This window comes from Delphinus delphis, chromosome 1, assembly GCF_949987515.2.
Source record: "Delphinus delphis chromosome 1, mDelDel1.2, whole genome shotgun sequence".
NCBI lineage: Eukaryota > Metazoa > Chordata > Mammalia > Artiodactyla > Delphinidae > Delphinus > Delphinus delphis.
The window spans coordinates 97,418,987-97,432,165 of NC_082683.1; the positions used below are offsets into that span (position 1 = coordinate 97,418,987).

The 13,179-nt window shown below is 48.0% G+C and overlaps 1 protein-coding gene across 1 annotated transcript; it reads right to left on the reverse strand.

Moving 5' to 3' along the window:
- Window positions 1–690: 690 nt before the first annotated feature.
- OVGP1 (oviductal glycoprotein 1) lies at window positions 691–10,985 on the reverse strand. The gene is given in 11 exon segments (XM_060027194.2): window positions 691–953; window positions 956–1,105; window positions 1,108–1,560; window positions 2,547–2,682; window positions 3,886–4,002; window positions 5,563–5,748; window positions 5,849–5,957; window positions 7,246–7,370; window positions 7,854–8,019; window positions 9,688–9,744; window positions 10,724–10,985. Coding segments are annotated over 11 exon segments (1,671 nt in total). The 5' UTR covers window positions 10,804–10,985; the 3' UTR covers window positions 691–861.
- Window positions 10,986–13,179: the final 2,194 nt, after the last annotated feature.

Consider the following 13,179-nt stretch of genomic DNA (forward strand, 5'->3'; position numbering starts at 1 on the left):
TGTGGATACAGACTACACCTGCTTTAATCATTTATGATAGGTGCCTGCTCCCACAGGTATTTTAATGAGACCCTTACCTTAAAGTCTTGGGAGGCTGCACTTGCAAAAGAAAAGGTAATATTGGTGGTAGATCTGACACTCACTAGCATCACTGTTTCCCAGAAAAGGGGGGCTAGAAATTGGTCCTGTGTCCATATTGACTATGAGGGTCAATCATGCCCAGGAAAATACTCTGTAGGTGGACTGCAGTGTGTAGTATAGGAACTGGTGTTTCTGGAGAAGACCTAGAAGTTTGCAGGTAACACAAAAAATAATGATTTTGTCTTCCCCTCCACCACTTCTTATGGAGAGAATAGGTGGGGGTGTTTTTTCAGAGACAACTAAGACTTTACAAAGTAGGGAATATAATTGGAAGGCACAACCCCCTCCTCCTTCTCTCAGCCCCCTTGGGGAGTATGGAAAACTTCTCTAGAGGAGATTCTGGCTCTGACCAACAGTGAAGTCAGCAGTTGTTCATGGCAGAGAGGGAAGCACATAATGGACACTGGAATCCACATCAGCATGGGCTAGACACAAACTCCCTCTTTCCAAAAATAACAGGAGAGGAAAGTGACCTTGAAAGGGAGAAGCTGATAACTGGCTAGCACAGGTCATTTCAAGAAAAGAACTTCAGAGAACTCAAATGAATTCTTATGCTTCCAGTTTATTCAACAGAAGAGAGATTAACTCAGTGTGGCCTGGGGCCTGCTTTGCCCCAAGAATGGTTTATGAATGGCTGGGCACAGGCAGCTTTGGTCAGGGGACCTAGAAGAAAAGGCAAGGACTTTCCCCAGTTTCTGCCAACAACAGATCTTAGGATCCTCAGTCCACAGCAGAGTTTTCTGGATTTTCTTTCTTTAGAGAGAGAGGACTCACTGGAAGGGTTACTGAGTCATCAGAGGAATGATTCCATCAGTGGGAACAAAGGGCTTGTCAAAAGCAAGAGGAGTGTGTCCTGGGGGTGAGATGACAGGACCAGAGAGTAGCATCCAGTTTTCAGCTTCTGTGTGAAGACCAAAGTAACCCACCAGGGGTTCAGGGTCCACCTCAGAAGTCAAATTCTCTTCTCAAGAGTCTCAGTCTGCCCAGCAGGGGTGACTGTCATCTTTCCTGAGGGGATGGTCATCTTCTCAGGGGCTTCAGCCTTCCTTCTTGGGGGCATGGTTTTCTCTCCAGTCTGAAGATGCATAGGAGCCACAGTTATCCCTCCGGGGGTCACAGCCTGGTGGCCCACAGGGGTCATGGTCTCCTCTCCAGGGGTTTCAGTCTTCCATTCTGGAGCTAGGGGGTGTTTTCCAAAGGACAGAGTTTCCCTTGTAGGGGTCACAAGCCCACCTCTGGGGACTGTGGTCATAGTTTCAGACTTTCTATGGGTCTCGGTGGCCACAGCCTCCCCTCCTGGGGGCAAGATCCCCAAATCAGTGGTCAAATCCTTGATCACAGTCAGCCTTTCTGGGCCAATTCTTGAAGAATTCACAGCAGTTGAGAGCCAAAAGTTTGGTGGAGGAGTTGAGCTGAACTCTAGAGGAAATCATCAGAAAAGGTTGAGATTCCTACCCCTTCCTTCCCATCCTATTACTGGCAGGACTAGACCCACTCCAGGGCTGAAGTAGCTGCTCCCAAACCAGAATTGGAGGATTTCCTAATGTACCCACTTGAGGACATAGACAAAATCTCAACACATGGAAGCCCTGCTCCCCTACCTCATCATGTTAACATGATCCCAGGGACCCATGGGTACTCAGTGGGTCTGTTACATTTCCAGTGAGTAACCCCAAGGATGAGTCTGCCAGTTCTCTATGCTTAAGCCCTTGATTTGACCTTTGCACCTTGAGTAAGACCTTGCCCCCCAAAGCCTATTTCTTACTTGTGGAATCCTCAGGGAGAACCCTTTTGTGTCCCCCCATCCTGGGAGGCACCAGGAACAAGGCTGAGGGCCAGGAAGCTGCTCTAGACAGCATGCTGTAAAGAATTGGGTTGGAGTCCCATTTCCACCCCGACTGGCTGTATTATCTTTCTGAGCCCTAGTCTCCTCACAAAATGAGGGTTATAGACCACCTCCAAGATTGTTGCAGCTCTAGCATGCCAGGTTCCATCTCCTAACTGCCAAGGCAGTCTCTACTATCAAAGAGATATCAAAAAGAAACCTAATTTCCTTTTCTGGCTCTTGTCCCATGAAAACAGGAAAAAGAAATAGAGAAATAAACTAACATATATTGTGTTCACTATGAGCCAGCAAGTTTTCATTCCATATCTCATTTAGTTTGTATAATGTCCTGAGTGTAAGGATTACTCCCATTTTGTAGATGGGGAAAACAAAGCTCACAGAGGTCAAATAGAGCATGCACTCAAACCAAGATGAGAAAGCAGACTAGCGTGGCATCAAAGTTTATTCTCCTCTTTCGGTGTCATGTTGCCTCACCAAAGCCTTTAGATCTAACAGAAAGCACGCACCAGTAGCTGGGTGTGCAACAGCCAACCCCAGTTTCCAAGTCATAGCTACTCACCAGCCTTCACCAGGAGATTATTCAACGTGTAGACAAGGGGGAAAGGGCCAGTTCCACAGAAAGTGCCCCTGACGTCATCCAGGTCCAATGTCCACACCATGGCCCCCCCAAAATGCTCTCTCATTATGAAAAATGCCTGAAAAAGCAGTAGTCAGTCAACCCACTGTACTAGGTACAATGGCAAAAACAGATGGGCTCTCAGAAGGCAATATGGCAGGATGGTTAGGCATGTAGTCTGGATCTGAATCTAGCCTCTACTGCTTATTAGCTATGGGATCTTGAAAAAGTTACATAAAGCTATGTGTCTTAGTTGCCTCATGTGTAAAAAAAAATGGATAATAACATTTCCAACATTTTTAGGATCCAAAGAACTCCTACATGCACATGTTACAACATGGATGGAATTGGAAGACATTATGGTAAGTGAAATGAGCCAGTTACAAAAAGACAAATACTACGATTCCACTCACAGAAGTACTTAGAGTAGTTAAATTCATAGAGATGGAAGGTAGAGCTGGGATTACCAGGAGCTGCATGAGGGAGGAACGGGCAGTTGTTTAATAGGTGTGGAGTTTCAGTTGGGAAGACAAGAAAGTTCTGAGATGGATAAGGGTGATAGTTACACAACAATGTGAATGTACTTAATGCTACTGAACTGTAACAAAATGGGTAAAATGGTGACTTTTATGTTGTATATAATTTGCCACGATTTGAAAAACAATTTTTAAATTCCTACATGTAAAATATTTGGAGCAATGCTTTGCACATAGTAAATGTTCATAAATGTTAAATACTGTCTGGCTCCCCAGCCTGCTAATCACCACTATCATCATATTAAATGATAGATATTGCTTTAGTTTTTAAAAATCACATCAACATACCTTATACCGTAGCGATGCTAGAAAGGAGGAGTAGAGCACATAATATTGTACCCTTTACACATATAAGAAAATAAAGGCTTTTATCCATGATTTTTTAAACTTCAGATATAAATGAAAGGAGGATGTTTAGCCTTGAATCCAGGTTTTATTATTACTTTATGAGTGTTTTCTGTAAGGCTGATGGAAAAGATACAATCTGTCACATCCAAACAGCTCCAAAGCCAAATCAGTTGGCTCCTTCTGGGCTTTACTTCTCCCAAATGTAAAATAAGAATGAACCCCATAATTGTTAAGTTTGAAACTGAAGATTCTGAGATTTTTTTCTACTTACAGGCTAACAAGTTAACCTGCCAGTTTTATAGGTACACACACACATACACTCACACACTGTACAGACAAAGGCCTCATGGAAGCAGAGGGAAACTCTATGCTGGAGCAAGAAAGGAACAAGGTCTCACCTTGTAACTGAAGCTGACGGCATCATCATAGCCAACCCACTCCTTCCCCTTGTAGGCATATGGGACATACTGATCATCAATCCAGCGCTTCTTCGCTCTCCAGATGAAGGAGCAGATCTGCCAAGAAGATCACCAGGTCAGTTCTGTGCCACGGAGGGAAGCGCCAGCAAGGATAAAGAACCCAAGAATCCCCCACCAGGGAGTGAGAAGAAGGCAGACCAAAGAGGGGGCGGGGAAGCCACTCACAAGGGACCTTCTCTCTATTCTGCAAAATTCCTACTACTGCACATTCCTTCCTCTGACATCCGCGATGGATAAACAGAGAGAGAACCAAGGAGTGGCTGACATCCTTAAGTAACCAAACCAGGGTTTGGTAAATAATGTCAATACCAAACTACTACAGTAACAGACTTGACTCTGGACCAAACTGTATCTTTTACAAAGAATTTTCATGAACAAGTATCTCCTCTGTTCATTAAAACCAACATAAACTGCCCCATCTAGGTAGTTATCAAACTAACTTTCGAATCTATAATAAATATAAAGGTCTCAAAGGTAGGGAGAACTAGGTTATTACAATCAAAGAAGCATTGAGTGTGGACTGGATACCCATCCCTGAGCTGGAGACCATAGACTGCAAAGACGTAGATGTGTTCAAGTTGGGCTGCAGAAGTTAATGTATAAGGTTTGTTTTTGTTTTTTTAATTAAAGGTTTAGTCTACCAAAATTTCTTTGACCCATAATGTCTTTCAAGAACACTCCTTCAACTATGTTATCACTCATAACCATGCTTCATTGGACTAGCAGGAAAACATCTCCAGGCAGCCAGCACAGAATAGAGATTGGAGAGACACCAGCATCTCCACTACTACCTCAGGTAAAGACACAGCTCACCCCCTGGTGCCCCTACACACCTGTGTCTATGTGCCTGCTGTTCTCTGCCTAGGAGGTCCTTCCCATCTTGTCATTCCTGCCCATCAGGACTCTACCTGTGCTTCAAAGATCTGCTCAAAATCCACCTGTGCCATAAGACATTCACAGGTAATATAGCCACCCACTCAGTGCCCCTTACTGTCTTCTCTTTTGTTTCACATCCCTTGGGTCCATGTCTCTTTCCTTCAGTCAACAGTAAGCTTTGCTGAGATGGGGATTAGGGAGTGGAATTAGGGTAGAGGAGAAAGAATCTGTGATGGGAGATGCCTTGAATTACTTCAAAATTATCTAGTAGTGGGAGGGAGCGATTCAGGGAGCAGGGAAGAAACAAGATTGGCCATGAGTGGTTATTGATTGAAGCTGGGTGAGGGGTATCTGGAAATCAGGGAGAGTGAGAGGACATATATATATATATATATATATATATAGCAAATATTAATTATGTTTAGGCCATATATTAAGTCAGGATTGACTTAAATATCTTTTAAGATTCTTCTAAGGGGTAAAATTATCTGTCCTGCTCCATTCAGACTCCACCTAGTCCCTCACCCCTAACAAAGGACTCAAATAACTTCCCCAGAAGAAACAGAGAATATCCCAGAGAGTGGGTTTCCCTTGCCCCAGGAAACCACCTCCTTGTCCTGTCTCCAGCCCTCATTCTTGCCTTTCTCCCTGTCCTTGCTCTTGCCCTGGGCTGGGGTGTGAGAGCCCTAACTAATAGACAGAGCTCCCCATTCCTGTCACCTCATAATAAGCCAAGAAGCCAGCTTGCTTGGTGTACTTCCCTGGAGATGCCGGTCCCACAGCTTCTGCCCACAACTCATTCTCAGAGGCTTTGAGGAGGCGAAAAGTACGTCCATAGGTGGGGAGCCCCATAAGGAGCTTCTCAGGTGCTGCCCCAAGCTTTCGCCAGTAGTTCATGGCATATGCCTGCAGGCAGGAAGAACACAAACCCCTCCTTCTTACCAGGAGCCAATGGCCTGACTCAGGGACAGATTTCTGGGCCACATGAGAGCTTTCTCTTTCTTACCGAAGATTTGGGGTCCTTGGGCACAGAGAACAGCGGGCTATTGTGTCCTGTGAACTTTTCCCAGCTTCCATGTAAGTCATAAGACAAGACGCTGATGAAATCCAGTAGTCTGTAAGGGGCAGGAAGAGGAGATATGAAGATCGTGCTAGCTAGATTTTCAAATCCAATCATCACAGCGATGACTAGCTAACTAGCTGTAAATTGGGCACCCAACTTCCCTGCCATTTCTGCCTGTGGGGACGGCCCAAGCTGTGCCCTCCACTTGAGAGGCTGCCCCTGGAACACACAGCTGGTTAGGGACAGCGGTGCATCAGGACCTATGCCATGCTGAGAGTAACCAAGGGAGTGAGCAGGGGTCAGAACAGAAAACAAAGGCATTCAGGCTGATACAAGTGCAACAGAAGTCTGCATAAATCGTCATGTGTAAGCAGTTCTGACCCACAGCATGAAAAAGCTTCTGTCCTTCTACCATTATAGGAACCATTGAAATCTATGTCTTCCAGAAAGCTTTCCAAATGACAAAGTATAATTGAGCCCTACCAGGTCACAGGTGTCCAGGTTAACATGGATTATCTAATTTAATTTTAATCTGTCCAATGCCCTAAGTACTACAATTGTCTCCATTTTAAAATGAAGAAATTGAAACTCAGACCGTTATCTAATTTGTCTAAGGTGACCCAGCTAGGTGAAGGTGGTCTCACTCAACCCTGCCTGGCTGTAAGACCAACACTAGCCAATTGTGCCCCACTATGTCTCTCACCTTTCCTGCCACCATGGAACCACTCTCCTTAAGTGTAATCACATGCAAAAATTGCGTGTGATTTCTGGTGTTCTGCCTCTACCTCAGTTATCACATCTGTGAATACCCGATTCTTGAGCTTTGAGAAAATTAGTCCAGAGCTGTCCAGAAAGTTAGGAGCTCTCTTTGCCTGATTTTGTAACTTTTGCATGAAGACCTGTGCTCTGAAAACTGGGCCTGACTGGGCATTCGTATTTTTGTTTCAGTGGCAGTAGTTGGTAATTAATCCATCTCTATGATACCAGCCATCTGGCACACAGTGTATGCCTAAGGGGACTCTGGGACAGCAGAGGCCAGACTCCTGGATTCTTCTCCTAGAGACCCAGCGATAGGCGATACAGATCTCTACCCGAGAGGATGCTGTGGTGTGGACTGGTACTACATCACCTCCCTCTGATCTCCTAAGGAAAGCCCAGAATATAATGGAATAACCCTTGTCCCCACCTATGCTCCTGATCAGCCCACCTCCCAAAGGTGCACTTACAGCAGGGCAGGAACTTGAAAAGCTCAAGGACAGTGCTTGGGCACCTCTGGGGTTCTGAGCTTCAGATGTCTCCTTCCCTCCAATGTCCTGCCCACCAACGCAGCACCCACTCACCTTCCCAGGAGGTGCACATCATACGCTTTTTGGATGACACGGGGATCCCCAGAGACAGCAGCGGAGAGCAGCAGCCTTGGACGCATGGTGAGCTGCGCCTCCTTCCTGAAAGCAAGCAGGAGCTCCTGGGAGGAAAGAGAGGCAGATGCGAGAACCAGACAAAGCAGAGTCTGGGAAAACAAGACTCATCCAAGAAACCTTTATTTACGGAGCCCCTTGAGCCAGGAGAGTCAGACACAGGCCCTGCCCACCGGCTCGTGAGAAAGGCGGACGTGAGCCAATGTGGTAAGTCATTGAACAGAAGGCTGGCAGCAGGCCCAGGAGCAGAGTTCAGACAGCCCACCTGAGGGAGTCCAGGGGCTGCACAGAGAAGGCATCACTCAGGCTGGAGGGCTGGGCCAAGGCCCGGATGTGACAGAGAGAAAGAGCCGCCATAGGGCCCTTGCTAGGCAGCTCTTTGTCCAACACCTGCAGGTGATGGCAGTAAACAACCTTCTGTTACCATGTCTTGCCCTTGTCCCCGGCCTTAGGCTTCCCCTGTGCCCTGAGCCCAGATATGATCAAAGTAGAATCATTTCTGGATTCGGGAGCTGCCAGGCTGGCCTTACTTCAAGTAAGAAGACAAAGGTCCAGCGGTCATGCCTGGGGCTGCCTCTGAGTCCAGGGTACAAGAAGAAGAGGTCCAGACCATCAAAGCCATGTGTCCTCAGGAGGGCTATCACTGAAGTGACAAACTTCTGCCGGTTGGCGAATGTGGACAACATCGTGGTGAACCTGCAGGGAGACCAGAGGTGAGGCCAGGAGTGTTTTCTGCACAACCTCAGCCTCCTTTACAAGACCCCTTGGTTCGCACCCCATGGAGGGCACGGTGGATGTGACTGAGGAAAGGAAGGCAGGTCTTTGAAACTCTCAGAGCTTCTTAAAGCCCCTCCCAGCACGGGGCTCCAACACCCAGGAATGGGGACTTCAGGCTCCAGGGAAGATTTGTAAACCACAACTTCCCCTGCCAGATGGAAACAAGCACACAGCTTGGGGTGGAGAGAGCAGGCTCAGGCCAGCTTGGCCTCTGAAAACATGGTCCGCCCCTAGCCACGCACTGTCCCTCTGCTGTTTCCTCGTGGGTAACAGCTCAGTCCTGACACCCTGTCCTGGCACTGACTTTCTCTGCCTGAACAGATTAGCGGAAGGAACATGAGCCAAGGGCGAGCATTTCCAGAAAGATCTCTGAGCTAACGTGGCACAGGAGGGCCATGCTCAGACTAGGAGTTCTGTACTCTTTGCTCTTTTGTTCTTTGGCTGTTTGATTGTTTTCTTTCTTTCTTTTTTTTTTTTCTAGTGCTTTCTCTTTCACAGTGAAGACACTATTGGAAAACTTGTAAGTTATCGGAGTTGAACTTTAAGCAATTTGGGACTAGTCCTGAGTGCAATGATTAGAAAATTAACCAGATTCAGACTTAGGCAGGCCTAGTTCCATTATCTGGTTTCCACCCATAGCTGGGCCATCTCTCATGGTCACCTGTGTGAAATATGGTAAGTTTCTTAAGCTCGTGTTCCTGCTTTTCTCTGCAAATTTAGAATGTAAACAGCCACTTTGTAAGCCTCTCCCAAGTAACCACGAGATAATGCATGCAAAGCCTCTGGCCAGCGTTTGTACACAGCGAATGTTCAAGAAGTCGTGGCCCAGGGAGAGGCGAGGCCTGGGGTCAGGCAGAGCCAGTTCTCACCCAGCTCCCTGCATCCTCCCTGCATTGCTCCTGGGTTCTGTGCCAGGTGCTTCCTCACATTCCCCCACTCTCAGGCTTCCAGGTGCCCCTCTCCTACAGCTCCTTCCTCTAAGGCAGGAAGGGAGGCAACTCTCTACCCTTGGCCTCAGCCATGAAATAGGGGGAAAGTTTCTTCAGAGAACATGAAGGCAGTTTGTCACCTCCACACTGCCTAGTGGAGGGTAACGAAGAGTAGCCACCATGCACTGGACACAGACCATGTGCCCAGGTGCTCAGCTGAGCATCTGGTTTATATCACTTTCTTTCCTCCCATCCTTTCAGGTTGATACCACTGGCTCCATTTATAAAGCGAGGAAACCCAGGCCCTGGGAGGCTTGGGGTTTATCCATGTCCTAAACAAGACTCCTCCCCTCTCTGAGGCAAAAGCCCTGCCTCTTCTGAAGCATTGAGGGGACAACTGTGAGCACCCCATTTTCCCTCTCATTTCCCCCCAGCCCCCTTCCCACCACCTCCTGGACCTGCCTTGTCTCCCCTCATTCACCATGGAGGAGAGGTCGGGGGACCCTGGACTCCAGGGCCAGGTCAGGACTCGGGGGAGTACTAGCGTGTCTCCCCACAGCCCAGCTGGCTCCCCACTCTGTCCTCACCTCCGGCCTGCCTGCTTCTCCCCCATACACCGCCCCCACCCCAGAGAGAAGACCTGACAGCACAGTCTCACCTTGATGTGCCGAAGTTCCACCCCCCGATGGACAGCAGTGTCTTCAGCTCCTTGTTCCTGTGATGCAGGACAGAGTCTGTGAGCTGGGTTCTCATTCACTCATTTGGGGACTGTGGCAAGTAAGGGGGATGGGAGGACAGGAACGGAACGGGGGAGAAGGGTGGGGGAACCTAAGGAAGAAAAGAGCAGAGCCCAGCAGAACCCAAGAAGGGAAGAAGGAAAAGAGGGAGAACAACCAGCCCACACAAAAGTCATCACACCCAGGAACGCCAAGGCTGCCCAAAGGCCCCCAAACTCCCCGCTCCCATGACAGTCCCATAAAAAGGAAAAGAAAAAGCCTCCTAAAATTTCTCTTCACTCACTTTCTTAGTCACAAACGTTTACTGAGCAATTATTATTTGCCACTGACTGCTTTAGGTGCTTGAGATACAGCAGTGAACAGAGGATAAGCTCCCTGCTCTCCTCTCCAGAGCTTATAATCTAGTAACATGGATTTTTCCTACCCTTCTATACCATGGATGCAGTGACAGACCACCCCCTGGACAGGAGAGCCCAGGAGTCCTGGGGAGGGAGTACTGAGCACCAGCTCTCTGCCGGGCACTGACCCAGCCACTGGTGAACAAAGATATCACAGACATTGGCCCTTCCCTTGGGGGGCTCATTTGCAGGTGATACATGGTAACAGAAACACTAGCATTTGTGAAGCATTTGTGATGCACAGCCCTCTCTGAAGCGCTTGAACAGCATTAACACATAGACTCCTCAACACGGGGCTTGAAGGGTGAGTTGGGGGATGCCAGGCAGAGAAGAGAGAGGAGGGCATTCCAAGCAGGGGCCACAGCAGCCACGAAGGCAAGGAGGCAAGGACGAGCTGAGAGGGCTGGTCAGTGGGGAGCTCCCAAGGCAGGGAAGCTCCGGAGAGCCCTGGACAGGAGGTTAGGACACAAGAATAAGAGGAAAGTGGACGACTCACAGCAGAAAAGGATTAACTCTCTTCCATTTGTAAAATACAGCCCCACATCCAAAGGGAACACACCTCTCCTTGAGCTTGTTGAACTCTGGGTAGAGGATTTTCTCATCCTGGGGATCCTTAGGAACAATCTGATTGTTGTTCATTGAGGCAAAGGCAAATACCAGGTGGGTGCAGAGAAAGGGGTCCAGGTCCCGGGGCAGGATCGAAGCAGGGCTGGGCCGACTAAATGCCCAGTTGGTGAAATAACACACCAGTTTGTGGGCAGCACCTGGCAGGGGAGAGCAGGCATTTGTTGGCAGAAACCAAGGTGGGGATGGAGCTCAGCTTCCACAGAGCAGCGTGGACACAGCTCAAGAGGCAAGGCCACAGTAACACCCCCCAACTCACACCCCAGAGCTACACTGAAGGCAGGTCCCTCCCCCACTGCTGGGGTCCCCGGGGGCGGGGGGAAAAATGCCTTGTGAAACCCTGGTCAGAATGGATCCTCGAGTCTGGATCCTGGCACAAGGAGTGAGCCAAACAGCAGGTGACTGAAAATCCTCTGCTGAACTGCATTGGGTCAGCGATCCCCGACACGGAGCCAGGGCAGGGCGGGGCTGCAAGAGCGCTAGACATGGAGCACTTCTCAGGTGGACACTCTCCCTGGCTCTGGAGAGGACCACACAGGGTCCTTACCATTGTGGTGTTTCAGCACAAGAACCAGCCCTGCAGGACACAAAGGAGGAATCACACGCAGATTCACAGGCACACCCGGAGTGACACACCCCAGCACACCCTCCAGTTCTGAGTACACCCACCAACTCAAGCAAATGGAGACACACACACCCTTCCCTCTTTCCTCTTCTCTGCACTGAGCAGGTGAAGCCAGATCTATCTGATCTCCTTTCCACTTCAGTAAACACCATACGTATACACACATGCTTTGCACAGGGACAACCATGACATTTAGAAGTCCCAGCAAAAGCTCTAGGTCAATGGTTCTCAACCCTGGATGCTAATTTAAAAGTAGTGATATCCTGGCTCCTCCCCTAGATATTCTGAATGAACTGGTCTGAGGTGGAAGCCAGGCATAAAAATGTTTAATGTGCAGCCAGGGTACCACCACTGCTCTGATCTCTCCTCCCTGGGCCCCTCTGGCCCTTCACTGTGTCCTGTCCTACCTCTACCTAATCCAGGGCCCCGAGTCGCAGAATGCTTCCCAGGAACCAGCGAGACAATGAGCTTATGAAGCCTGGCACCTCCTGAACTAAGAGACATTGTGGGGCTGGGACCCACCACACTCACCAACCCAAAGCAACAGCTTCCCCATCTCCGTGGTCTGAGAGCTGCAGGTCTAGACCTCGAGCCCCTTTATATGCTCTTCCCCAGGTATGACCCTGGGACAACACTGGGATAGCCCAGCTAAACACACACAAAACCAGGAACAGTGATTAATGGGCAGCTGCCCCAGAGTCACAGTGACCCCAGCATCTCCCGTCCTCCCGTCCAGCAGAGCTATAGCTCTCCGATCCAACAAAGCAACAACTCCCTCTGACACTGGCACAGAGCGGGTGTCCACCATGGGCCCTGGCGAGGGCAGGGTGGCACTCAGCCCCTCTTTCTGGAATTCAGCCCCATGTGGACTGAGTATGAGGAAGAAACACTGAAGGGCAGCAGTAATTCTATTGTTATAAGATTAGTGGTTAGAAAAGCTGTGTAATGTAAAGTTTAAAAGGCCCAGTAACATATGTATATGTATAACTGATTCACTTTGTTATAAAGCAGAAACTAACACACCATTGTAAGGCAATTATACTCCAATAAAGATGTTAACAAACAAACAAAAAAGGCCCAGCTATGGACTCAGGCAGGCCAAAGTTTGAATTCCAGTGTCAAAAATTAGAAGTTTTATCATCTTGGGCAGTTATTTAGCTCTTTGAGCTTCAGTTTCCACACCTGTAAAATGGAGATAACACTTGATCTTACCTCATAGGGTTTTATATGAATAGAGATAATGTGTGAAAAACTGTTAGTTCAGTGCTTTGCCTATAAGTAAGGGCTCAGTGAATGGTAGTAGTTATTAGGGATGGCACAGGAGTTTCCTCCCAGAGCAGGGTTCTCAAACTCAAATGCTGACAGGCAGGTAATGTAAATCGGTGAAGTGGACACAAGAGAATAGTTTACTTTCCACTTGATTAGAATAACGGTTCAAGTCCAGTGATACACTTCAACTTCTCTTATCAGGAGACAACAGAGATTGGTATGAACAGGGACAGCACTGAGTAGCCACTAATTTCTGCCTTACAGTGAAATAGAACCAATCTTTTGGAGGATTCTTCAATTTCTCAAGAGAAGACAGAAATCTGAATTTTTGTTTGAGTCAACAATGTTTGAGCCAGTATATGAGCCAATGGTGACACTGTCATGAGAGGTGTCATGAACCTAAGCAATATAATGAACCCAATTTTGGACACCTGGGAGCCAATTTTTTAAAAATATAACAATAATATGAAGGATAAATAACATAGATCTATACTCCA